Genomic DNA, 27,369 nt, shown 5'->3' on the forward strand with positions numbered 1-27,369 from the left:
GGCTGAGATTAGGAGTTAATCTGGTGTGGAGCCCTATCTCCAGCACTGGCATTAACCAGACACTCATGAATGAGGAAGAGCAGGGCAAACATCATCAGACATTCCCCACGGTGCTGTCTCAGCCTCCAGTTATTTCCTGTCCAAGGGATTTCCTGACCATGGGGTGGTTTCAAACCCTCAGAGGAAATCTCACCCCAGCACGTGTCCAGCCTAACTTTGAACCCACGAGGAAAAGCCGAGGAGGAAGAGGAGGATTCACTTTTCCAGCTCAGTGTTTTCCTCACCCTCTCTGGCCACAGGAATTTGGGGAGGGGGTCAGGAGCAGCCTCTTTTCCTGGGATCCAGGCACAGCCAGGTCACTCACCCCTGCAATTTGGCTCCCTGGCATCATGGATGATCCCTGCACCAGGTGCCCCGAGCGAGGGGGGAGGGCAGACTGCAAGGAGTCGCTGAGGTCCTCGGTTTTGATCTGCAAGAGAGCAAAGGAATCGTGGAATTAGGGAGCAGGGATGAGCAGTGGGCAGCTGGGATCCGAGGGGCTGCAGGAGGCTCCTCTCAGGGATTTTTCTGCTGTTTCCATCGCTGAAAATCAGGGTTGTTCCACACTCCTGCTCCCCACTCTATCCCATGGATGGTTTTCCTGCTCTGCCAATTAAAACACTTTGCTCAATTAAAACACTTTAGGAAAGCAACCAATTTCAAGCAGCTTTTCAAAGTTTAAGGCCTTTTGTGGAGTTTTAAGACAAGAAGCAATTCCCCTTTCCAGATCACAACTGAAGCCCCGACAGGAGGGCTGGACATGGAAAACCTCTCATTTTTCCCTGCACGAAACAGAGAATGGTACAAGGGGATGGGAGAGGATGGGTCATGGAGGAAAAGACCTCAAAAAGCAGAGTAATCTCCCAGAATTGAAAATGCAGCACTACAGGCACCAAATTAATTTGCTCCATTTCTACCAAAAAGCAACAAGAAATTGCAAGGAAAATCTCCTTCCTCAGTTACAAGCTGTGGAAAAAGAACTGGAAAACTTCCCAGGTGTCCAGTGGTCTTTTTGAGCTACTTTAATGTTCTTGCAAAGTTCTTGTCTCCACAAGAAAAGAATGACTTTTAAATCCTCATTCTTAGAAAAAAATGCACCCAGGGACCAGAACTGAATCCTTGTTTCTGGTTTATTCCACAACCTCCACCTTCATTTCTACCTTTGCTAATACATTTTTAAAAATTAATTTATTAGGAAACAGCAATAATAAAAATCTGTTCCAATGATTGTAGTAGCTGAAGTCTTTTGGTAGTGCTGACTGGGACAGGAGGGAGGGGAGGATTTTGGAAGTTTTTAGGTGAATTCCTGAAAGGTGAGTGAGGAGTGTCCATGCACAGGGGACAGGTAAAAGATACAGAAATCTCCTCCAAGAGAAGATTGACCCAAACCTTTTCTCAACACTGAACAAGGGTTGTTCCTCATCACGGCAAGAAGAGCCTCTAATTCCCAAAAACTGGAAAAACCAGGAGGACTCTACAAAGGACACAACTTGAAACTCCAGAAGATTCATCCTGACTCGAGTGACCATCCCCAGGTCCCACCAGCTCCCTCCAAACCCCACATCCCCAAAGGTGAGCAGGGTCTGCCCCACTGATGGGGCCTCTGGGCCCTGCAACCTCCTGCCAGCAGAGGGGGACAAGAAATCCAGCTCCACAAACGCCATCCCAAGTGAACATTTTGGGGTTGAAGGATCTTCTCTGCCCATTTGAGCAAAGCAAGGAAACACACGGAATAATTTTTGTCGGAAGGGATCTCTACAACCATCGAGTCCGAGCTTTGGTGGATCTCCAGGAGAGGAGAAAAGGAGGAAAACGGGATCACAAGAAGCTCAACAGCTGCAGAAAAGGGAGCTGCAATGTTCCCCTCTGCATTTTGGAAGGTGCTGCTCGGAGGGAAGGTGATTACAACACCCCCTTTCATTACAACTCGAGCTCTGGACACCGCCGAAACTCGTTTTGCAATAGTCCCAGCTCCTTGCAGCAAGAGGTAGACATGCTATGAATTCCAGCTCTTTCCTACCTTTCAGGTTGGCATGATCATCCCTCTTAGCCTGGCAGGGCAAAAAAAAAGAAAAAAAAATCAGGTGGAAAGATCTTCTCGATCGCTATCGGCAGCGATAAGTCACTGAAGGTCAGGCAAAAGGCTCAGGAGGACACCCCGTTACCCCTGAGCCATCCAGTCACTCCAGGCACGTGGTTCTTTGCATTAAAAAGAATCCATTGGAGGCAAATAAGAAAAAAAAATTTTTTTTTTAAAAAAGTTATTAGAAGAAATTTTAAAATTAACGTTTGCCTGCTTCATCCGAGGCTGAGCAGTCCCAAGAAATGGAAGTTTTTGGTGTCTCAGAGGGCCGGGCTGTGGATCCTGCCTGCGCCGTGATCCCGCTGGCAGTGGGGTGTTGAAGAGGCACGAGCCATTTCCAAACTGAAATCAATTTCTGCAGCTGCCAAGCGGGACGAGCTGGCGGCGCTCCAGGCACAAAGGGGTGTGTAGCTGCATCCCGGCATGGCTGGATGTGAGAACGGGAGGTGGGTTTGGCAGAGCACCGGCTCCCGACTCAAAAACAACAACAACATCTCCCACTGCTCCTTCCCCCGGCCCTGGAATTCTCCCTCCTGCGCAGTGGGCGGGAACCCGGGGCTCCTTCTTGACAAATCCTTCTCCCCCTTGCACCTATTTCCATCGGGTTTAGGCTCAAATTTACCTCACCCTCCTCTTCCTCTTCCCTCTCTGCAGCTGGCTAATTGTTCATTAGGAGGTCGGGATCTATCCAAAACTTCGGGGATGGTTTATGCAAATCCCGCTCTTTTGGTTTCTTTCCCTGGCTAAACCGGCAATATTGCCAAGTGTACATTAAAACAAAAAAAAACCAAACCCAAAAAAACCCCAAAAAACCACACACATTGTGGGCGAGGCCACTCAATATCATGAGACTCCCTTAAAATAATGTAAATTTTGAATTAATAAAACGAGGGGAGGAGTTGCCTCCTCCTTTCCCAGTGCATCTGCCTTGGATTTGCAGAAAATGCCTGCAAATATGGGAAGAGTTTTCCTTGATGAACCAAAAAAAAAAACAAAGTTGAAATTATGAAATCCTCAGAGAATCACCTTGTGAGGGTATTTGATGGGAGCTCTGCTGAAATATTCCTGTGAGAAAAACAGTGATTTGGGTAAAAGCAGGAGCAGATCCCACTGGGATTGCTCGGGATCTTGGTTTTATAGGGTGACCATAGATGGGGAAAGGGGAACGAGGAATCATGGAGAGACTTTGTTCCCACTGAACTTCACTCAGAAAAATCACAGTATTTAAGGAAAGGAACCTGGTCTGGTGGAAGCTCCGTTGCCCACGGCGAGGGGCTGCAGTGGGATGATCCTCCAACCCAAACCACGCCATGGAAAAACGAGCAGGGCAAAGAGCAGGACCTGCAAATCCCCACGGCTGGGGTGAGCTGTGGGGGCTCTTGGCTGTGAATCTGCAGCACCTTCCTCCCTCTGGGGCCCGAGGGGAGGCCCAGGGCAGGGCTGGGAGCAGGTAACGGCAGCTGGAGGCACGGGAGCTCCTCTGGGCCAGGGCAGGAATCACACTTGCAAATCTCAAGTGGATGTTTGGATGTTTTCACAGCCTCGAAACAGGGTCAGCCCCCGAGCAAGCCGGGTGAAAAACACAGGAAGGGTGACTGGCTGGAAAAGAGAGAGTCCCTTCCGAAGTTGGCTGGAACAGCTGCAAGGATGGATGGTTTCTTACCTATCTCTGGCCTAAACACAAAAACAAAAAGCAAAACAAACTAAGAAACACATTGAGGGTGATGGAAAATGATCAAAGCTCCGGAGCCTGCTTGCGTAACTGATTTGTGGAAGGTGTTTCATAAACATTTCATAAGAAGGAGAATTATGAAGAAAACATCTCCCAACCTGCCTGCAATTACTGCACAAACTCTTCCTTACCAGTAGGAAGAAGAGGAGAGGAAAAAAAAAAAAAGAGAAAGGTACATCTGTTTTGTAACTGATCTGTGAACTTCTGGCAAACGCTCGGCTCATGAAAACATCCTGCAGACATCTTGGAGAGCTCTGGAAAACTGGGAAATTGGGAAGATTCTCCTCAGCAGCCCTCCCTGCTTGCTGCTATTCCCCTCAGATTCCGTGGGCTGGTGGTTGGATCCCACTGGTTGGGCTGGAGCCCTCCATGGGGAATTCCCAGTTTAGGGATCATGTCAATGTGTTCCCCATCCATCAGAGCCCAGAACCCTCCTTGGGATGACACATACAGTGCTCCATCATCTTCCTCACTCTGCCACCAATTCAACCCTCTCCCAAATCCAGGTCTGGATCTGTCCTATCCAAGCCCTGGCAGCACTCTCCAGCCCCAGTTATCAGGCAGGAACCACATCAGTGGGAGATGGAGACACCCCCATTTGTTGTGAAGCTCCCATTTAGCCAGTGACCTCTTTGAAACACATTTATCTGCCTCCACATCTGCCTTATCTCACAGTCAGAGCCGAGTTTAAGAGTTTGACTCACTCCCAGCCCTGCAGAGCAGAGGGGAGAGGAGCATCAGGTGCACACAGAGGGTCTGGAGAAAAGGAAGAGCTGAGAAGGAACAGCTCTGAGTCACCCCAAAGTGCTCTTCAGCACAGCAGGGCTGCCTCAAGCTGCCTCAATCTGTCCCAAAACCCTTTGCCTGGGGCTCAGGGAGGAGGATTTAAGCTGGAAACAGGCATTAAGCTGGATCTAAGGCTCCTGCAGCTCCCTGAGCCTTCCCACCTTGGGATGGCGTAAGCGCTCCGCTGTGAATTACCCGCACACGTGGGCCCCATAAAATAAAAAACACACTAATAATAAATTATGGCAACAATAATAATAATAATAATGGGGTTGCAATTACTATTTCCACATGTACTATCCTGCACATACAGCAGGGCTTAACAGCCTCCTGAAAGAAGGCAGAAAACCTTTATGGCAATGCCACGATATTCACCCTGCAACGTTTATATCCCACTGAGGGCTGGGAATTTTTGGAAGCTGTCACAGTGGCAGAAGGGAATTCAGCGTGGGATCAACTCCCAAACAGGCTCTGTCCCAAAGTTCAGCCATGGCAAATTCAAATGCAATCCCAAACCTCAGCACACCTGCATCGCCCTCCACGAGGCCTCAGAGTTTATTAATTGAGGTGTGATCTGATAGGGTTTATCCTCAGCTCAGCTTGGGATGGAAATGGCTGTGCTGGAGTCAAGGTAGGGCTGGGAAGGCAAAACTTAAGGAGCAGCCAAGCTGCACACTCGCCAGGAGAAAACAAACAGAGCCACAGGCAGCTCTTGTGGGCTCTCTGATACAGCTCTTCCCTGGAATTCTTGCTTCCAAGCAAACAGGGAAGAGAGAGAAGTCCCCCCCGTGCTGTGCTGAACCTCAAACCATCACCTGTGGCACAGGGAGAGCAGAACCAAAGCAGAGGTGGGAAGAGCACCTGCCCTGCCTGGCCACACTCAGGGTGACACCTGCTCAGGTGGGAGGGTCCTGCCCCACAGCCTGGGGGGCTCAGAGCCTCTGGGTGCTCCCAGGGGCACAGACCTGCTGGAGAGATACTGAAAAAGCAACTCACAGCTCCTTCCCTCTCAGCAGGGGTGTCCAGGCACGTGGTGCCTTCCCTGTGGGCATCCCAGACTGGCAGCACTTTGACAGGAGGTGCCATTTCCTTGGTCAGGGTGCCCAGAACCTCCCCTCAAAGCATGGGGATGATTTTCCCACCATCAAGGCTGGGAGTTCTGCCCTGTCTCTCCCCCAGCCCCGTGGGTTGCAGCACTGCTCCCTGCACCTCTCTCTCTCCACATTTCACTTGCCCAACTCCCAAACCTCTCCAGAACTCCACCTCTGCCTACACCTCCGTGCTTATCTGCTCTGCTCCCACCCTGGGCTGCATCCCTGCCCCTTTCCTTATCACCCTGATTTCACACACACCACTCCATGGCTTCTCCCCTGCCCTCCTGCAAGCTCACACAGGTCCCCTGGAGCCCGAGCACGTTCCTGTTCCACTCCAAATTTGCCTTATTGGGATTTTCTGGGCTGAGAATCTGCCCTCCATGAAAAATGTCCTTTTTTTTGCCCATGGGGAGGAATCTGTGTCTGTTCAGGACTCTCTGTGCCTTTTGGCAGTGATAAATGCAAACACCTGGCACTGTGTGGGTATCCCTGGATTAGTCACCCGTGGGGACAGTGCCCACACTGCCCAGGTAGCCCTTGGTGGGGACACGCTCCCCACCACCTTTTAGGAGGAATTAACTCAGAATCAGGCTGGGGCTGGCTCCATCCCAGCTCCACAGGCCTCTCCTGCTGGTCCCTGGCACTTTTGGCACTGGCTGTCACACCCTGGGCAGGAGAAGAGCAGCTGGAGGGATTGCAAGAACCACAGTAGGCAGGGTGATTAAAAGAGAAAGGGAGAGTGAGGAAGATGAGAGAGTGGGGAAGATGGGAGAGCATCACACAGGGTTTCATTTTGGCTGGGGGGATGAAGTCCAAGCGTTGGGGGAGCTCAGAGCCAGCTCTGCTCCCAACCCACACAAATTCCAAAGGCTGGGGGTCAGCCAGGAGGGTCCCTGCTGGATAAACCCACTGATCCCACAGGGAGCACCTCTGGGGAGGGAGAAAATGCTGGATAAACCCATTGATCCCACAGGGAGCACCTCTGGGGAGGGAGAAAATGCTGGATAAACCCATTGATCCCACAGGAGGAGGGAGAAAATGCCCTGGGATGTCCAAAATTAGAGGCCTTGCTGGGAACACATCACCTTCCCCTCGGTGTGCTGGGACCTGCCCTGGTGCAGGACGGGTGCAGGGCCCCACCCTGGCTGGGTGGTGCAGGTTTGGGGGGAATTCGTGGAGCTCAGCAGATGAAAGGCCTGCAAGGACTCCGAGTCCTTCTCCTCATTAGTGGTGACTCCCTGGGAGTCACATCCAGCCCAGCAGTTCGTGCCACTCAGCCCTCAAAAAAGGTGCTGGGCCACCTGGGCTGGGGCTGGCCAGGGACAGCCGTGCCTTGGGCTGAGCTCCTGTGTGGAAAACAAGTTTTGTGACCCTTCAGACAGAGCCAGGAAACTGGGGCTGGTCCCTGGTGAGCACAGAAAGCGTTTCCTGAAGGACGAGCAGGGAATTTGCACAAAGATCTCTGTCTCTCCCTCTCAGACAGATGTGGAACAGCTGCACCAGGTGTTTTGCCAAGGAAACAGGTGTAGGAACCACGCTGTAAAGGAAGTTTGCTCTTTAAAAGCAGGAGAGCAGGAGTTTGGGAAAGGACTGCAGCTGGATGTTAAGGGACAGATAAAATGCAGCCCAGCTCTGGGCTGCTGTCAACAAATTAATTCAGTGGTTTCAGTCCACCTCTTGAGAAAAACAATTAAAAAGGCCAAATCCTGGCTCCTGATTGCATTCCCCTTTCCCTCCCAATTCCCCCAGCCTGTTTGGGAGTTCATTCCCAGCGAGCTCATCCGAGGTGCCAGAACAAACCCAGCCTGCAGAAGGGGTTCCTCTGCATATCTGTCCTAAGCAAAGCAGGGCCAGATTTAGGCACAGAGGACTTTCCCTGGAGCCAGGGCTTTCTCTGATGCCTTCCCAAAGGGCTGCATTTCAATGAGGAACCTGCACACAAACAAATTTATGCAATCAGCCTGTCCCTAGGACAGAGCAGGGAGACTTCAAAAGGGAAAGGCCAGGGCAGAGCTGAGCTTAGATCCAGTGTCAGACGAGGCAGGTACAAGGCCAGCCCTGACTTCCAGCCAGGGGAGGCTCAAGAGATGAAAAGCAGATGCAAGACTTAGGCTGATCCCCTGGGGCAACGGGGAGAAGAGAGAGTGAAATCTGAATTGATCCCCAGAGGGGAGAAGGAAGCAGGATGTGAACCTCCCCTTGAGAGGAGGGCAAAACAGGACTGGGATGGAAATCTGGAGGGCAGACTGAAACCTGAGCTACCCACGGGGGGGAAAAGCCAAGCAGGAACAGCAATGACATCCAGGGAGCACATGAGATTAGGGGGAGGTGGGAACAGGGAGCAGAATGAAAAACTGTGAGAGAGATCCCCGGGGGGAGGGAAGCCCTGGTGGAATGAAATTAAATGTGCAGGGAGTTTTGCATCCCAGATATTAATAACAAACTACCCAGCGAGCTGGGCCCTCCTGTGCACCTTCAAAAGGATGGAGGGGAGGAAGAACTCGTCTGTGGTTGAGCACAAGACGATGAATCAGAGGATGGGAGTCCATAACCCAGCTCTGCCAGGGAGCAGGCCCCTGGGTTTCAGTCCAGCCCAATGTCCACGGGCAAGTGGCCCACGAAGCATCCCCTGATCCCAGCTGCAATCCCAGAGCTCAGCATCTCTGGGAGAAGCCAGGGGGTCAGGCTGTGTCTGCAAGACACCTCCCCACCTCGCCGAGGCACCGAGGGATGCTAAACCCATTAGCCAAGAGCCTTCAGACGTGTGGGTGGAAGGTACCAAACGAGGTCAGGGTGCTCATTAATGGCACTGAAAAGGGATTTCACATCTCAGGTGCAGTTTGCCCACTTTGAATCTCTCACATCTGTGCCTACAGGACATCAGCTGTGGAGCCCTGACATAACTCACCCTGGTGCCTCAAAGGAACTGCTGGAAATCCCACACAAACCTCCAAAATCAAAGTTTCTTTGGGCAAGGACTGTCAGATGTGAGCAGGGCAGGGAGAGGAGTCAGACAAGGAGGTCCTGAGGGGAGGGAACCCCTTCAGCACCTCCTGGGAGAGCAGGGCAGTAACACACAGGATGCTTGGCCTGGTTTTAGAAAGGAGGAATTTTTAACAGACCCAGCTGGAAAGGCTTTCGAGGAAGCCTGCTGGAAATCCATGTCCTTACTGCATCCCCTGCCTGGGCTGAACCAAAGGCAGCAAAGAACAGGAAAAAAGAACCAGCACTAAAACTGAAACTGGGCCCTGCTCAGGCTGCCCAGTGCCTGCCTGTCTGTCCTAAACTTTGTCAAATCTCCCAGGCAGATCAGCTCCAGATTGATGTGATTGATGATAATGACAGGTTTGATAAACAAATGACAGCCTGTCCTGCAAGGTCAGCCTTTTGCTGGCATGAAGAATGCCTGGCACATTTGGGTAGGGAGCAGAGGCAGATCCTGCCCAGCTCTGCTCACACAAAAACCTGTGAGCTTCACTTCAAGGGGGACAAAAAACTCTGAGCTTCACTTCAAGGGGAACAAAAACCTGTCAGCATCACTTCAAGGGGGACAAAAACCTGTCAGCATCACTTCAAGGGGGACAAAAACCTGTCAGCATCACTTCAAGGGGGATATTTCCCTCCCAGCTCCAGAGAGCAGGCAGGGCTTGCAGAGGAGCTCTCATTCCCTCCCGGGAAGGAGGAGAGCTGGTGCTGCATTCCTCCCTGGACCAACAAGGTGCTGCCATCACCTCCCTGCTGGAAAGCACTGCTGCCTCCAGCAGCCATGCAGTGCCCTCTCTGCACAGAATGCAGCCGTGCAGTGCCCTCACTCTCTGCACAGAATGCAGCCGTGCAGTGCCCTCACTCTCTGCACAGAATGCAGCCGTGCAGTGTCCTCACTCTGCACAGAATGCAGCTGTGCATTGCCCTCACTCTCTGCACAGAATGCAGCCGTGCAGTGCCCGCACACTCTGCACAGAATGCAGCCGTGGGGTGCCCTCACCCTCTGCACAGAATGCAGCCGTGCAGTGCTCTCACCCTCTGCACAGAATGCAGCCGTGCAGTGCCCTCGCTGCACAGAATGCAGCCGTGCAGTGCCCTCTCTCTCTGCACAGAATGCAGCCGTGCAGTGCCCTCACTCTCTGCACAGAATGCAGCCGTGCAGTGCCCTCACCCTCTGCACAGAATGCAGCCGTGCAGTGCCCTCACTCTCTGCACAGAATGCAGCCGTGCAGTGCCCCCTCACTCTCTGCACAGAATGCAGCCGTGCAGTGCCCTCTCACTCTGCACAGAATGCAGCCGTGCAGTGCCCTCACTCTCTGCACAGAATGCAGCCGTGCAGTGCCCTCACCCTCTGCACAGAATGCAGCCGTGCAGTGCTCTCACCCTCTGCACAGAATGCAGCCGTGCAGTGCCCTCTCACTCTGCACAGAATGCAGCCGTGCAGTGCCCTCACTCTCTGCACAGAATGCAGCCGTGCATTACCCTCACCCTCTGCACAGAATGCAGCCGTGCAGTGCCCTCGCTGCACAGAATGCAGCCGTGCAGTGCCCTCTCTCTCTGCACAGAATGCAGTCGTGCATTGCCCTCACCCTCTGCACAGAATGCAGTCGTGCATTGCCCTCACTCTCTGCACAGAATGCAGCCGTGCAGTGCCCTCACTCTCTGCACAGAATGCAGCCGTGCAGTGCCCTCACTCTCTGCACAGAATGCAGCCATGCAGTGCCCTCACTCTCTGCACAGAATGCAGCCGTGCAGTGCCCTCACCCTCTGCACAGAATGCAGCCGTGCAGTGCTCTCACCCTCTGCACAGAATGCAGCCGTGCCGTGCCCTCTCACTCTGCACAGAATGCAGCCGTGCAGTGCCCTCACTCACTGCACAGAATGCAGCCGTGCAGTGCCCTCACTCTCTGCACAGAATGCAGCCGTGCAGTGCCCTCACTCTCTGCACAGAATGCAGCCGTGCATTACCCTCACCCTCTGCACAGAATGCAGCCGTGCAGTGCCCTCACCCTCTGCACAGAATGCAGCCGTGCAGTGCCCGCACTCTCTGCACAGAATGCAGCCGTGCATTACCCTCACCCTCTGCACAGAATGCAGCCGTGCAGTGCCCTCACTCTCTGCACAGAATGCAGCCGTGCATTACCCTCACCCTCTGCACAGAATGCAGCCGTGCAGTGCCCTCACTCGCTGCACAGAATGCAGCCATGCAGTGCCCTCACTCTCTGCACAGAATGCAGCCGTGCAGTGCCCTCACCCTCTGCACAGAATGCAGCCGTGCAGTGCCCTCACCCTCTGCACAGAATGCAGCCGTGCAGTGCCCTCACTCTCTGCACAGAATGCAGCCGTGCAGTGCCCTCACCCTCTGCACAGAATGCAGCCGTGCAGTGCCCTCACTCTCTGCACAGAATGCAGCCGTGCAGTGCCCCCACTCTCTGCACAGAATGCAGTCGTGCATTGCCCTCTCTCTGCACAGGATGCAGCCGTGCAGTGCCCTCCTGCAGCTGTGGATGGCTGCACAGCTCCCCGAGCTGGGCTCAGCCCTCACACCACTCACACAAGCCCTGGCACCTCCCAAAACCACCAGCCCTCCATCCCCGTGTGCTCCCTCTCCAGCAGGCAGCATTATCCCAGGGCTCCTCTCCAGACACCTGGCTCTCCAGAGCAGCTACACAAACAACCAGCCCAGAGTTTCCTGCAGGGGGATGGAAGCCCAGCAGAGCTGGGGAGACCGCAGCACCTGGGCAGGATCCCCGCACGGCAGCAGGGGCAGCTCCCACTGCAGCACCCCCAGCTCCCAGTTTGAGGCAGATTTGGCCAGCGTCACCCAGATCTGTCCCTGGCCACCATCCCAGCCCATCAGGAGGCTGATGATGTCCCTGTGCAGGCTGCCAGCAGCGAAGGTGAAAGTTTATTGCTGTGCCTTTGCATTTCCCTGGCCATAAACAGGAAACAGGCAGCATTAGACTCACTAAATAAAAAAGCCAAACCAGATAGGCGAGGCTGAAGATGCTGCTTTTTCCATCCACACCCTTTTCCCTCTCATTCACATACAAATTACTGTTGCATCCAGGTGGGAGGAGAGTTTGAAGAGGGGAGGGAAAGGGGGGGGAGAGCAGAGATGTTTGCCAAATAGGCTGAGGGATCAGAGGCAGCTTTCTCATAAAGCACAGGGCTGACCCACAAACTGCTAGAAAACCTCAAAATCCACAAGAGCTTCCCTCCCTCCCCGTTTGCAGGGTGAGAGCAGCCCCAGCAGGGAATTGGGAGGCAGGGAAGGGGTCTAACCAGGTCACTCCACCCTTCCCATCCTGCCTGGAGCACTGCACGGGAGGGAGGGAGGGAAGCAGACCTGAAATGTAGGCCATCTACAAAGGCTGGGGGAGAGGCTTAAACGATGTGAGATTTATGATCTTCAAAGTGATTAGAGCCCAGCACTCCAAATAAAGGCAAAGAGAGCTCCTGCAGTCAGTTTGGAGTTGGGTTTCAAACCATCCTGCCCTGGCTTCGGTTTGAAAACTTGAATTGCAAGCTAACAAAAAAAAAAAGAGAGAAAAGACATCCAAAACCAACCTCAAACCCCAAACCAAATTAAAAAACCCACCAACCTCCACCCCTAATGAAAGAGCACAGCACCTGATTTTACATGAAAACACTTTGATATTTCCAGCTCTCCTCTCTTCCTTTTTTCTCGTCATTTGAAATCTATTTGCTGAATTGAGGATGAATTCACCAACAGCTGAGGTCAACCCTAAATGTGAGTGTGGAGCCCGTGTGCATTCGGGCTCCTGCTCGTTTAAGAGAATAATTTAAAATAATAATTATTATTTTAAATAACAATACTTTCAAATAGTAATTATTATTTTAAATAATAACGATTTAAAATCACTCTGCCCATGGCCTTGGGAGGGCCAAGAGAGGGAGACAAAGAGCCTTGCACAGGCCTGTGTCCACTCAGGGACTGCTGCATCCCATCCCTGGCATCACTGCAAACCCCCTCGGGGGGCTCTGGGCAATCAGAGCAGATGAGAAATAAAATAAAACAATAAAACAAACTCATTCTGAGTATTTTGCTTTTCAAGCCTTGCTAAATGCCCAGCTAAGTTGGCTGATGAGTTACACAGCCAAGCTGGAATAAATTCATTGGATTTGGTGGTGCTGTTTTGATGGAAGGAGGAAAATAAAAGTGGAAATGCTGCAAGAACAAAAACAAAAACCAAAAATAAAACCCAAAAACCAAACACAAACCCACAATTTCTTTTTAGGAGGAGGATATTGCTACTGCCTGCAAGCCTGGCTGCCCCCACAGCTCCCCCAGCATCCCTGAGAGGAACCAGAGGATGGTGGGTCAGATCAGCAGGGGTGGAACTCAGCCCTGCTCCACCACCTCTCCTGGGTTAACCCCAGCCCAGCTGCCAGCCCCAGCCCCTCTGTGGTGCTGCCATGGCAGAAGGACCTGGTGCTCACTCCTGTCTCCCAGGAATTTCCTTTTCTCAGCCCTGGTGAGCAGGCTGGATCCTTCTCCGTGCTCTGGGCTGGAGACACAGGGCTTTTTGTTCACAGCTGGGGATTCCAAACTCCTGGAAGATGGCTGAGCGTGTTAAGACACCTTTGGTAGGAAAGGGAGACCCCACCCAAAGCTGCAGCAGCCAAAGCAAACAAACAAACAGATGTGGCTGGCACTTGTCACTGCACAGCCACCAAGGCAGGCTGGAGGCACAAAAAGCCTCGTGCAGGAGGTGCAGCTGCCCCAGTGCTGCTCACAGGGAGCCTTTGGGAAGGGCTGGAGCCCTGGGATTTGGGGAATGCACATGGGAAGGGATGGGGGGCTGTGCCAGCATCAGCCTCGAGCCTGTGCACGGAGCCACAGCCCCTGGTGCATCCCAGCTCCCACCCTGCAGCCGGGCAGGGCTTGGCTCTCCAGGCTCCTCTCCACCTTGCCAGGGCTCAGAGCAGCTCTGCTGGCCACGGGAGAGCTCAGCTCTGGGCTCAGAGGGCTTCTCCTGAAATCTCAGAATGCTTTCCAGAAACCATTCTCCTGAAATCTCAGATTGCTTTCCAGAAACAATTCTCCTGAAATCTCAGAAAGCTTTTCAGAAACCCTTCTCCTGAAATCTCAGAATGCTTTTCAGAAACCATTCTCCTGAAATCTCAGAATGCTTTTCAGAAACCATTCTCCTGAAATCTCAGAATGCTTTCCAGAAACAATTCTCCTGAAATCTCGGGATGGTTTGGGCTGGAAGGAGCCTTAAAGCTCCTTCTCTTTCTAAAGCCCATCCCATCCCACCCCTGCCACGGCAGGGACACCTCCCACTGCCCCAGGCTGCTCCAAGCCCAGTGTCCAGCCTGGCCTTGGCACTGCCAGGGATCCAGGGGCAGCCCCAGCTGCTCTGGGCACCCCGTGCCTGCCCACCCTGCCAGCACAGCTCCAAGGGCTCCAGAGGGCTGTCACCTCCTTATGTGGCACTCAGGGATTTTCAGAGCCACGCAGGAAGGTCTGCAGGCACTCAGGGAAGGCTTTCAGCTGGACAAAGCAGGGGGAGAGGAGCACCCACAGCAGGGACACGGCCCCTCAGCTGCTCTTTTTGCAGGTGGGTTTGCTTGCCCCATATTTCATCTGCTGCCTTGCAGACAGAGATTTGACCTGTGCACTCCAAGACCTCAAACCAGCTCATTCTTGGTGCTGGCTGACACTCCTGAGGCAGCCCCTGGCCTTTGTCCCTGCCCACCAGGGTGCTGCCAGTGCCCGTGTCCCAGCACTGGGGCTCTGGGGAGGGATTTGTGCCCTTGCCACCATCACTGAGGAGCTTTTTGTTTGATCTAAACAATTGTAAAAGCCAGAAAACCCCTCGAGCAAATGGTGATTTAAAGGAACTCTGTAATTAGCTGAACTTCTATGAATTAGGGAGAGGGAGAGCAGAGGTGCAATCTGTCACTGCATCCCACAAGGGGAGCTGGGAAAAATTCTGTGCTCTGTTTAATGCAACTTCTGACCTAACAGCTTTTATCTCTTTGCAGCATGATGAGCAAATAAAAAACAGCCATTCCAGGAAGGAGGAGAATACCTGGGAAGCCAGGGAGCATCTTACCTGCCTGTTAAAGTCCAGCCCATTCTGTTCATTCCCTGCAAGGAAACAAAGAGAAAAACCATCTCAGTGTGAATGACAGCACTGCTGGGAACTTTCCAGAACCTGGGACACACATAACCAAAAAATTGGCCCTGGGAGAGCAGGGAGAGGAGGAGGAGGAGGGTGCAGAAATGGAAGGATGAAGGCTTCTGCAGCATTTAGGTGGTGCCAGCCTTTTGCTGAGGGATAATGAAATTGTTCCTGCCTGGAAGACACCTGGCCAAGGGTGGGGGAAAGCACGAGGGAGATTCCAGCAGAGGTGAGCTGGAGGACATCACAAATGTGCAGGGGAGCCCAGGGCTAACTGTGGGCAAGGCCAGCAGGGAGGTGGCCAGGGCTGCTCAGCCAGGCCCTGCAGGAGCCCTCGTGGCACTGGGTAGTTGTGGGTACCTGGAGGAACACAGGGTGCCGTGGGGTTGTGCTCCAGAGGCGTCTCCTTGATTCCAAAAGAGATTGGCAGGCACAGAGGGAAAAATCAGACAGGTTTCAGCCTGAAGGTACCGCACAGGCCCTCACTCATTCCCCTTTGATGATAAACATCCCCCCCCTCCCCATCACACCTGCCAAATTCATCAAGAACATCACAGAGCAAAGGTTGTGCTCTCCACAGATCCGAATGCTTTAAGGGATTCCACGAAGCTCTCGAGCTGCAGAGGCAACCCCGAGACTCCCCTTCATTCCCCAGGCCTCTCCCTGCCAGTCCAGCCCAGGCTGTGATGAAGAGCCTGGAACTGTTCACATCCCACTGGCACAAGCCCCCAGGCCTCCTGCTCCTGCTGTTTTCCCCAGGATAACATTCCCCACGAAGCAGAGCCCTGATCTGATCAAGCTCCAACACATTTTCCAGCAGTTCAGGGCTCCTGCAAGGAGCTGGGGAGAGGCTGTGCAGGCAGGAGGGCAAATCCAGCTCTCCCATGGACTTTGCTCAGCTGAACGAGCCTTTATCCTTTCCCAGCACATATTTTTCCATGCTCAGAGCATTCCCAGGTGAATCAGCCTGGATCCTGAGGGGGAGCGTGCTTGGAACAATTATCCACGGATGGCAAAACATTGGAGAGTCAGGGATAACAGAGCTTCGTGGCTGCTCTCTGCTGTCTAGAGGCAGCCCTGGAGATTTAATCTGACATTTAAAAAGCACTGACTGTGGAAACAGAGCTGTGGGACTGTGCTATCGAGCAGGGCCACGGCAGAACGAGCTGCTGCCCTCTCAGTTTGACATCTGCTCACCCTCTGCACCTCAAGCAGCTCTGAGCTTCCCCCCAAGCTGAAATCTCCTCACCATCCACACCCCAGCCAGCTCTGAGCTTCCCCCCAGTTTGAGATCTCCATCTCCTCACCCTCTGCTCCCCAGCCCTCAATTTGAAATCTCCATCTCCTCACCATCCACACCCCAGCCAGCTCTGAGCTTCCCCCTCAATTTGAAATCTCAATCTCCTCACCCTCTGCACCCTGAGCAGCTCTGAGGTGCCTCCCCAATGCTAAAATCTCCATCTCTTCACCATCCACACTCCAACTCTGAGCTTCCCCTCCAGTCTGAGATCTTCATCTCCTCACCCTCTGCACCCCAACCCTCAATTTGAAATCTCATCATCCACACTCCATCCAGCTCTGAGCTTCCCCCCCAGTTTGAAATTTCCATCTCCTCACTCTCTGCTCCTCAAGCAGCTCTGAGCTTCTCCCTCAATTTGAAATCTCCATCTCCTCACTATCCACACCCCAGCCAGCTCTGAGCTTCCCCCTCAATTTGAAATCTCCATCTCCTCACCATCCACACCCCAGCCAGCTCTGAGCCCTCTCCCCCAGCCTGGCTGCATTTCTGCCCTGCTTTTCCTGCCTTCCTCCCATTCTGCTCTCTCCCAGCTTTTCCCCTCCCCAATCCCAGCCCTTTATCTCTTTTCCCCCGTGTAATTCCCTCGCTCCAACCCCCCCTGCTCCCTGTCCAGCTCTCTCCAGCTGCTCCCTCCCCAGGAATGGGGTTCATTCATTGCGTTCCAGCCCCAAAAGCCAAGGAGGGCACATCCAGCGATGGGAATGCTGATAGCCTTAATGGGTGATCACAATCAGCATCCACACACCTGAGCAGGACCGCGGGAGCATCTTCAAGGCCTGCAGTTTCTACCTTTGAAACCCCCACGGGGTGTGTGGGGGGGTGTTTGATTCCATCTGGAGGCAGCAGCTGAAGGGAAGCAAAGCCAGGAGGGAAGGAGGAAATAAAAGTTCCCCAGCTGCTAAAATAGAACAGGAAGGAAAAGGTAATCTCCTGGTTTCTTGGAGACAGGAGTTTCACTCACGTTCAGTGGTGATGAGGCAAGATTCAAAGAGCTGCAGGGGAATCCCTGGTCCCAGTGACGCCGGCTGAGTCACCAGCATTCACCCCAAAACTTGGAACCTGAGAGGAGCAGCTGGAACAGAGCTTCCCTGCACGGCCCCACATCCTCCTGTACAGCCTTCCTGCCCTGCTCAGCGCCACATCTCCAGCACAGCCTTTCCCAGCACAGCCCCACATCTCCAGCACAGCCTGTCCTGCACAGCCCCACTCCTCCAGCACAGCCTTTCCCTGTACAGCCTGCCTTCCCTGCACTGGAGAAAGGCTTCTCCATGGGAAAGCCTTCCCTGCACAGCCCCACATCTCCAGCACAGCCTTTCCCAGCACAGCCCCACATCCTCCTGCTCAGCCCCACATCTCCAGCACAGCCTGTCCTGCACAGCCCCACATCCTCCTGCTCAGCCTTTCCCTGTACAGCCTGCCTTCCCTGCACTGGAGAAAGGCTTCTCCATGGGAAAGCCTTCCCTGCACGGCCCCACATCCTCCTGCACAGCCTTCCCTGCATAGCCCCACATCTCCAGCACAGCCCCACATCTCCAGCACAGCCTGCCCTGCACAGCCCCACATCTCCAGCACAGCCCCACATCCCCAGCACAGCCTTCCCAGCACAGCCCCACATCCTGCTGCACACGAAGCTCTCGAGCTGCAGAGGCAGCCCCAGGACACCCCTTCCCTCTGCAGCACATTCCCCAGGCCTTTCCCTGCCAGCCCTGCCCAGGTTGTGCTAAAGAGCCTGGAACTGCTGAAGGCTGTGCCTGGAATTGAAGGCTCTGCCTTTCCCCATCTCCTGCTTTTCCCTCCCTCCACAGGCACATGACACACTCAGACCTTTCCTTTTCTCCTCCAAAGTCACACACAGCATCCTCCAAGTCCCTGCAGATCAACAGGGGGGGATTTGGAGCACCCAGGCCAGGAATTCTGTGAATTCTGTGCCAGCTGAGCAAATACTCCAGAGCCTGGCACGCTCTGGGGTGTCTAAGCCTGAGGGAGCTGCCAGGGCAGCCTGGGCAGACACAAGGAGCAGGAGGCACCTCCAGAGGCCATTCCTGCCCCTCTCTGAGCCACCCATCTTCCTGGCACCAATGGCCCTCTGGAGATGACAATTCCTCCTGGCTGACTCCACAGGGACCCAAGGGCAACCAGTTCAGCCTTAGATGTCCAAGAGGGAGAGATTTACAACTGGGAGGGGTGATTGCTGCTGCCAGTGGTTATGTAAATGGGAGCTGGATACACAAATCTCTGCAGGACCGACCAGTGTTTGGGCACAGATTTATTTGCAAACAAATCTGGCCTCCTTTTTTTTTTTTTTTTTTCAGTTGCAGCAAATGTAAGTCAAGTGATTGCAGCTGCCAGCCAAGGTCTGGGTGTGATAGGGATAACAACTCTGCTCTTTCAGTTCAACTGTAACTTTCCTACAAATGCTTTATAAAAATAGCCTCAGTTTCCTCCCAGTTTCTGTCAACATCGGGACTCACACTGCAGCAGTCATTGCTCTCCTTAAAGGAACGAGCTGTTCAAACAATCTGCACTTAAGATTTAATCTTTTCTAGCTCCAGGAGATAAAAAGAAAGAAAAGTGTAAGTGGCAGCAGATTCTCTCTCCTGCTGCAAACTGCCAGAACTCCGCTCATTTAATGGAGCTTCAGCCCAGCCAACAACTTGATTTTTTTTTGCTGCACGAGCCAGACACAATGGCATCCAGAACCTCCAGAATCTGCTAGATCTGTGCTCCCCTTGCTGAAATTCCACGAGGCTGGGGAATCCCTGGGATTTCAATGGGGAAAGGCAGCTTGGAGCCCCTGCAATTCCCAGCAGCTCTCCCATCACCAAGGCTTCCCCCTGCTGCTCTGGGTGCTTGGAAAAGCAGAGATAAGCTCAGCTGGCTCCCCAAGCCAGCAGCCCAGGGTTGTGCTGCTCCCCTTGGTTCACCTGGCAGCTGTTTTGCATAGCCCTGGCATCAGATCTGGTGCGAGTTTGCCTGGGGAGGTTTCTCTGGGGATGGGAGCAGCGCAGCAGTTCCGGGCAGTTCCCCCCACCCGCTGCCATTCCCTGGAAAACCCGGGCAGAGGGATCCATGGGGAGCTGCAGAGCCAGTCCAGCCCTGCAGGATAAAAGCACCCTCACGGGGGAAAAGGAAAATCAGGGTGGCCTTCATCTTCACACGGGCAGGTGTCACCTGCAGGGAGTGGCACCAGCAGGGCTCATCCCTCCTCCAGCTGCACCCTGAGCTCAGCCCGGGCTCTGCAGGGACAGGGGATGGGGAGGCAACCCCCGCAGGGACAGGGGATGGGGAGGTGACCCCCGCAGGGACAGGGGATGGGGAGGTGACCCCCGCAGGGACAGGGGGACGGGGAGGCGACCCCCGCAGGGACAGGGGGGACGGGGAGGTGACCCCCGCAGGGACAGGGGGAGGGGGAGGTGACCCCCGCAGGGACAGGGGATGGGGAGGCGACCCCCGCAGGGACGGGGGGGACGGGGAGGCGACCCCCGCCGGGACGGGGGGGACGGGGAGGCGACCCCCGCCGGGACGGGGGGGACGGGGAGGCGACCCCCGCCGGGACGGGGGGGACGGGGAGGCGACCCCCGCCGGGACGGGGGGGACGGGGAGGCGACCCCCGCCGGGACGGGGGGGACGGGGAGGCGACCCCCGCCGGGACGGGGGGGACGGGGAGGCGACCCCCGCCGGGACGGGGGGGACGGGGAGGCGACCCCCGCCGGGACGGGGGGGACGGGGAGGCGACCCCCGCCGGGACGGGGGGGACGGGGAGGCGACCCCCGCCGGGACGGGGGGGACGGGGAGGCGACCCCCGCCGGGACGGGGGGGACGGGGAGGCGACCCCCGCCGGGACGGGGGGGACGGGGAGGCGACCCCCGCCGGGACGGGGGGGACGGGGAGGCGACCCCCGCCGGGACGGGGGGGACGGGGAGGCGACCCCCGCCGGGACGGGGGGGACGGGGAGGCGACCCCCGCCGGGACGGGGGGGACGGGGAGGCGACCCCCGCCGGGACGGGGGGGACGGGGAGGCGACCCCCGCCGGGACGGGGGGGACGGGGAGGCGACCCCCGCCGGGACGGGGGGGACGGGGAGGCGACCCCCGCCGGGACGGGGGGGACGGGGAGGCGACCCCCGCCGGGACGGGGGGGACGGGGAGGCGACCCCCGCCGGGACGGGGGGGACGGGGAGGCGACCCCCGCCGGGACGGGGGGGACGGGGAGGCGACCCCCGCAGGGACGGGGGGGACGGGGAGGCGACCCCCGCAGGGACGGGGGGGACGGGGAGGCGACCCCCGCAGGGACGGGGGGGGACGGGGAGGCGACCCCCGCCGGGACGGGGGGGACGGGGAGGTGACCCCCGCCGGGACGGGGGGGACGGGGAGGTGACCCCCGCCGGGACGGGGGGGAGGGGGAGGTGACCCCCGCCGGGACAGGGGGAGGGGGAGGTGACCCCCGCCGGGACAGGGGGGACGGGGAGGCCATCCCTGCCTGCAGCAGGTGTTGGGAATTCCTGCAGGGACATCTGGGAGGGAAGTGGGGAATAGCTGGGGGAGCAGGGCCAGGCAGACACCAGGCAGGGGCTTCAGCCTGGGCTGACTCTGAAACTCTCAGGTGCCTCGCTGGGAGCCAATTGCTGCAGGCTCCCTTTGCAGCCCTGCAGAGGAAGCAGGAGCTTCCAGAGGGCAATTCCTCTGGCCCCCGAGATAGATGGCACAGGGGTGAATCACCCTCTGCAGATCCCTGTTCCCTGCCTGGGGTGAGCAGGTCAGGCTGCAGCCTCAGAGCATCCAATATCTAAAATTAAGATGAATCTCACCTACCCTGGAGATTTTAGCACCCCATGTGAGGGAGCACAATGCCACGGGAGATTGGCAGAGCAGGCTGGGTGCAGGGGGGCTTTCAAGGGGCATTTCTGATCAATTCTCTGCTTCAAATCTCTCCCCTCAAACAAGGTGTGAAGTTAAGAGATTGCCCAAGTGCTGGTAGAGAAGTGTGACAATTACTGTAACTGTAAGCAGTACTTGTCCCACGAGCTGTAAATGAAGCCAAATGCTCACCTGCACTGAAGGAATGCAACATATTCAGCAGGAAATACTCCTCAGGATTTCCACTGATTTTGGAAATTCAGGCAAAAACCTTCATGCTGCTGTTCCCAGCAGCCACACCAACGTTTCCCAGAGCCAGTAGGAAGCCCTGAGCTCTGGGACCTCCCTTAAATCTCCTTTTCCCCATGGATTGGCCACCCCAGATTCCCTCCAGCTGCTCCCACCGGCATTGGAGGGAGCAGGAACTGCAGCTGAGCAGGCACCAGGCAATTCCCTGGATTCCCACATGCTCTGCTGGGATGCTTGATGCTTCCAAGGCACTTTTAAAAAGTGCTTTTTAAAGTGTGAGCAGGATGGGACGTTTCTGAGCTAGGGCTGCAGTTTTGATCTGAACTCTCTGCTCCAAAAACCCCAAACCATCAGAGCATCTCCATGGGAAAGCCAGGGCTGGTGAGCAAAAGTGAATCTTGTGCTGACTCAGGCAGCTCCAGACTCCAGGGGAAGCTTTCACTGAGCACCCAAGTGCCTCATTTGGCTGGAAAGCCCTGGGTTATAGAAATGCCTTCCCTTTGTCAGCAGTGCCTGGGAGCAGCCCCGGGTCCCTGTGCAGCCCCTTCGTGTGGGGCAGGCGAGGGGAGAGCAGGACAGCCCGTGTGGGAGACCTGGGCACCTTCCAGAAGGAAACCCGAGGGCAGCAGTTGTTCCCACGGAAAACATTTCACCTGCAGGTGCTGGGAGAGGGCAAGTCTCTTCTCCTAGACCAGAGGCAAGAGGCAGATCAGACCAGCTCTTCCTTTGCCCCTCTAATTCAAGTCAAACCAGCCTTTTGTTCCCCTTTCCCCTCCCCATCCTTTTTTATCCTCTTCCATAATGGGATGTTTAAGAAAAAAAAATAAAATAACCCAACCTCAAACCCTAATCACCTTCATTTGAATTTCAAATATCCCCCTCCTGGCCTCCCCCACGCCCCAACTGACTTGGAGCTGGGAATATGGAAATTTCTCCTGCTTGCCTTAAATGTGGCTGTGCTATGAAAATCATCAGCCTTATGCAAATCCCGAGCAGCCCCGGTTGCCATAGCAACCAGCTGTTTGCAGCAGCTTTCCTTTACCAGGGACTTGTCCTGGGGCTGTGCATGGCTGCAGGGGGAAGAGAGCAGAGAAATCCTGGAGGCTTTGAGGAAAGTTTCACCAGGGAGAGCCAGCCTTGGGGAGCAAAGGCGTAGCCCAGGACCGAGCTCAGCGTGGGGCCGGGAGAGGCCAAGTTTCCTCAAAAGCCTTTGGCCTGGCAAGCTGCTTCCAGCCCGAGCTGAGCAGGGAACTACAAAAGGCAGGAGGAAAAAAAGCTCCTGAAAAGAAAAATAAAAAAAAAAAACCAACCAAGCTGGGAGAGAGCACGGGCTGAGCAGCCCAATCTGCCATCCCTTACCTGTGCTGGATCTTCTCACCTGAGCTAGGGGCTGACACAGAGGATGGAACCTCCAAACATTATCCCAGCAGGAGCCATCCTTGGAAGGAACCATCCTCTGGCAGGAGCCATCCTTTGGAAGGAGCCATCCTCTGGAAGGATCCATCCTTTGGAAGGATCAATCCTTTGGGAGGATCCATCCTCTGGAAGAGGCCATCCTTTGGAAGGATCCATCCTTTGGGAGGATCCATCCTCTGGGAGGATCCATCCTTGGAAGGATCCATCCTTTGGAAGGAGCCATCCTCTGGAAGGATCCATCCTTTGGGAGGATCCATCCTTTGGAAGGAGCCATCCTTTGGAAGGATCCATCCTTTGGGAGGATCCATCCTTTGAAAGGAGCCATCCTTTGGGAGGATCTATCCTCTGGAAGAGGCCATCCTTTGGAAGGATCCATCCTTTGGGAGGATCCATCCTCTGGGAGGATCCATCCTTGGAAGGATCCATCCTTTGGAAGGAGCCATCCTCTGGGAGGATCAATCCTTTGGGAGGATCCATCCTTTGGAAGGAGCCATCCTTTGGAAGGAGCCATCCTTTGGGAGGATCCATCCTCTGGGAGGATCCATCCTCTAGCAGGATCCATCCTCTGGCAGGATCCATCCTTTGTAAGGAGCCATCCTCTGGGAGGATCCATCCTTGGAAGGATCCATCCTTTGGAAGGATCCATCCTTTGGAAGGATCCATCCTTTGGAAGGAGCCATCCTTTGGAAGGAGCCATCCTCTGGAAGGAGCCATCCTCTGGAAGGAGCCATCATTTGGGAGGATCCGTCCTCTGGGAGGATCCATCCTTGGAAGGATCCATCCTTTGGAAGGATCCATCCTTTGGGAGGATCCATCCTTTGGCAGGAGCCAGCACCTTCCAAGCAGGCTCTACGCCATGGCAGTGCCACCAGCAGCCTCCTGCCCAGAGCCCAGCAGAGGTCAGGGCCCCAGCACCTGCAGGCAGCTCGCAGCCTGCCAAGAGGTGTGAGAAGGGAGCAGGACTCTCACCTGGGAGCTGAGGGCTGAACTCGCTGTGTGGCAGAGGCAGACTGAGGCAAAGGCTCTGATTTTCCATCTGCCCTGGCACGGATTTAATGCAAAATGTGCTGGCACTGGGAGGGGATTTGGCTGGGCTGGGAGCTCTGGTGTCCAGTTTCAGAGCTGCCCTCGCCCTGTCCCCACTGCCAGGGGACCCAGGGTGTCCTGTGGCAGCAGGGGAGGGTGGCTCATGCTGACACCTTGCCATGGGATGAAGGTGAGGATGAAGAAGGGCACCCACAGGGATGGATGCACAGCAGGCTCTCCTCAGAAGGGACACGGAGGGGCAGGTGCATCTCAGCCCCTTGGTGCTTGATTTTCTGGAGGTTTGAAGGGAAGGGTCTCTCCTGTTCCCACAAGGATCCCTGCATGAGGGCTCCCTGCAGGGGAGGCTGAGGGCAGAGCTCAGCTCTCTGAGGGGCAGCTCCAACCTCTGCTCTCTGTGACCAGGGCCCTGAGCTGTGCCAGGGGGATTTGGGGTGGATCTCAGGGAAAGGTTCTTCCCCCAGAGGGTGCTGGTACTGCCCAGGCTCCCCAGGGAATGGGCACTGCCCCGAGGCTGCCAGAGCTCCAGGGGAGTTTGGACAGAGCTCCCAGGGAGTTTGGGGTGTCTGGGCAGGGCCAGGAGCTGCACTGGGTGATCCTGTGAGTCCCTGCAGCTCAGGACATTCTGTGATCCTAAAGCACTCAGAAATGTTACCCAAGCTGCCATGGCCACCAAAAGCCCCAGCAATCCCCCGCACCCCTCTGTCCCCATCCCCTTCCCTCCAGCTCGCAGGCTCAGCCACAGAATTCAGGGAATTCACAGAACTCACAGAATCCCCAGGTTGGATGAGACCCTAAAGATCACCCAGTCCAGCCCCAACACCTCAACTGAACCCTGGCCCCCAGTGCCACATCCAGGCTTTGTTAAACACACCCAGGGATGGGGACTCCACCACCTCCCCGGGCAGAACATTCCAGAACTTTATCACCTTTCTGTAAAAAACTTCTTCCTATCATCCAACCTAAATTTCCCTTGGCACAGACAATCCCCCCATCCCAGGTGATGCCTCAGGTTTAGCTTTTCTATATTTCAGACTCTGTGCTGCTTTAGTGTGAGGGTCTGGGTTCACACCAGGGCATGGGGAGCTCTGTGCACAGAGCAGAGAGACAAAACAATTCCTGCTCCAGCTGGGCACCAAGGACAAATGATCCAAATCTCAGCCCAGGAGCACAAACCCCGTGGGCTGGAGAGAGAAAAACAAGGGTGGGACTGGCTGGGCTAAAGCTGGGATGGGACAATGAACTGCAAGGGGCAAATGGAGCAGAGCTGATCCCAGGGAGAGACCCCGGGAGCGCTCGTGCATTTTGGGGCCATTTTGGGTCATCTTGGGGTCATTTTGGGACCATTTTGGTTCATCTTGGGTTCATTTTGGGGCCATTTTGGGTCATCTTGGGTTCATTTTGGGACCATTTTGGTTCATCTTGGGTTCATTTTGGGACCATTTTGGTTCATCCTGGGTTCATTTTGGGGCCATTTTGGTTCATCCTGGGTTCATTTTGGGACCATTTTGGGTCATCTTGGGGTCATTTTGGGGCCATTTTGGGTCACCTTGGGGTATTTTGGGGCCATTTTGGTTCATCCTGGGTTCATTTTGGGACCATTTTGGTTCATCCTGGGGTCATTTTGGGACCATTTTGGTCCATCTTGGGCGCAGCCCTGGCTGGGCTCTGGTGCTGCCCAAGGTGGATCCATGGAGGAGATCCTTTCAATAAATCCCTGCTTTGTTCTTTAGCTCTGCCCAGCCTCTGCTCCAGCTCAGCCTTCCCAGGACATCCCAGGAGCCACCCAGCCCCTCCCCAGGTGTCCCACAGGACACCCCACATCCCCCCAGAGCTGGGGTGCCCAGCACAGCCAGCCCTGCTGGCAGAGCCCAGCTCCTGGGGGTTACAGGGTGGGGAGGGAAGATGCTGGGGCTGCCTGCAGCTATTCCCTTCCCCGTGGTTGTGTTTGAAGCGCTTCCCTATCGCCCTTTTTGTAAAAGCTTTGGCTTCCCCCCCATAGCCTCAACAGATGAAATCAAAGGGAAGTAGCTCTGCTTGGTGTAACCTGTTTTGATGGAGGAGATAAGCGGGGAACAAGTGTCTGACACAAACAAACAGACAGACAGGGGCAAGTCCCACCTCAGCGTTCTGTTGCATCAGATATCAGGGCTTAGATAAACCACAAGAAGGGGGAGATCTCTGCCCTGGGGCTGCAGGACCAGGGGCGACACTCGGCACTGCCAAGCCCCCACAGTTCCCATCAAAAAAATCAGCGTGGAGCTGGCTGGCATGGCTTTCATCAGTTGGAGAAAAGATGAAAAGAGCTCCCAGCCAAGCAGAAAACTCGCTGCTCTTCGTTACCCCCCATGGAGGCTCAGCCCCGCTGCCAAGGGGTGGAATCAGGCAGGGAAAGGGGAAAAGGAGCCCAAAAGCAGAGGGGTGATCCCTGCTCAGCCTGCCCTGCACCCCTGGGGTGATGGGGAAGGGAAACCAGCCCTCGTGGGGGCAACTGGTGCCTGTTCCCCCTCACACACAACTGAAAAAATTCAGAGCTGAAGTAAATTAATATTCACAGGGCTGGGCAGTGAGAACCCTTGGAAATTATATTTTTTTAAATTACAGGCTGTAAAATGCCATAATTTCACTGTAACCAGTAGATATGGGATCAAAAACCCAACAAATTTCTGGAAATTGTCTTTTTTTAAAAGCCCTGAAACAGCCCCAGCACCAAGGGGTGGAATCAGGCAGGGAAAGGGGAAAAGGAGCCCAAAAGCAGAAGGGTGACCCCTGCTCAGCCTGCCCCATGTACCCAGAGTGATGGGGGAGGGAAACCAGCCCTCGTGGTGCCTGTTCCCCTTCACACACATGATAAAAAAAAATTCAGAGTTGAGCAGTTAAGGATGGATGAATATTCACAGGGCTGGGCAGTGAGAACCCTTAGAAATTATATATTTCTTAATGATGGTTTGTAAAATGGCAAAATTTTACTGTAACTGGTAGATAAGGGATTAAAAACCCAACAAATTTCTGGAAAATGTCTTTTTTTAAAAGCCCTGAAACAGCCCCAGTGCCAAGGGGTGGAATCAGGCAGGGAAAGGGGAAAAGGAGCCCAAAAGCAGAGGGGTGATCCCTGCTCAGCCTGCCCTGCACCCCTGGGGTGATGGGGAAGGGAAACCAGCCCTCGTGGGGGCAACTGGTGCCTGTTCCCCTTCATATTTATGATTTTAAAAAATTCAGAGCTGAAGTAAAAGGGAGGATTAATATTCAGGCAGTGAGAACCCTTGGAAATTATGATTTTTTAAATAATGGTTTGTAAAATGCCACAATTTCACTGTAACCAGTAGATTTGGGATCAAAACCCCACAAATTTCTAGAAAATAAAATCCTTTCTTTTTTTAAAAGCCCTGAAACAGCCCCAGTGCCAAGGGGAAATCAGGGAAAGGGGAAAAGCACCCTAAAAGCAGAGGGGTAATCCTCTGATTAAATGATTAAAGAATGATTTAAAATGATTCATGGTTAAAAAAATTCTGAGCTGAAGAAAAGGGAGGATTAATATTCAGGCAGTGAGAACCCTTAGGAATTTTATATTTTTAAATAATAGTTTGTAAAATGGCAAAATTTCATCAATGTGAGATCAAACAACCACAAG

General features: G+C 54.7%; 1 protein-coding gene across 1 annotated transcript in view; it reads right to left on the reverse strand.

Moving 5' to 3' along the window:
- Positions 1-27,369, reverse strand: part of POU2F3 (POU class 2 homeobox 3) — a 54,980-nt gene that overhangs the window by 18,405 nt on the left and 9,206 nt on the right. Inside the window, 2 exon segments of the mRNA XM_059867215.1 lie at positions 365-469; positions 14,806-14,840. Of these exon segments, the coding sequence (XP_059723198.1) occupies positions 365-469; positions 14,806-14,840 (140 nt within the window).

The sequence above is a fragment of the Haemorhous mexicanus genome, chromosome 24, assembly GCF_027477595.1.
Source record: "Haemorhous mexicanus isolate bHaeMex1 chromosome 24, bHaeMex1.pri, whole genome shotgun sequence".
Lineage (NCBI taxonomy): Eukaryota > Metazoa > Chordata > Aves > Passeriformes > Fringillidae > Haemorhous > Haemorhous mexicanus.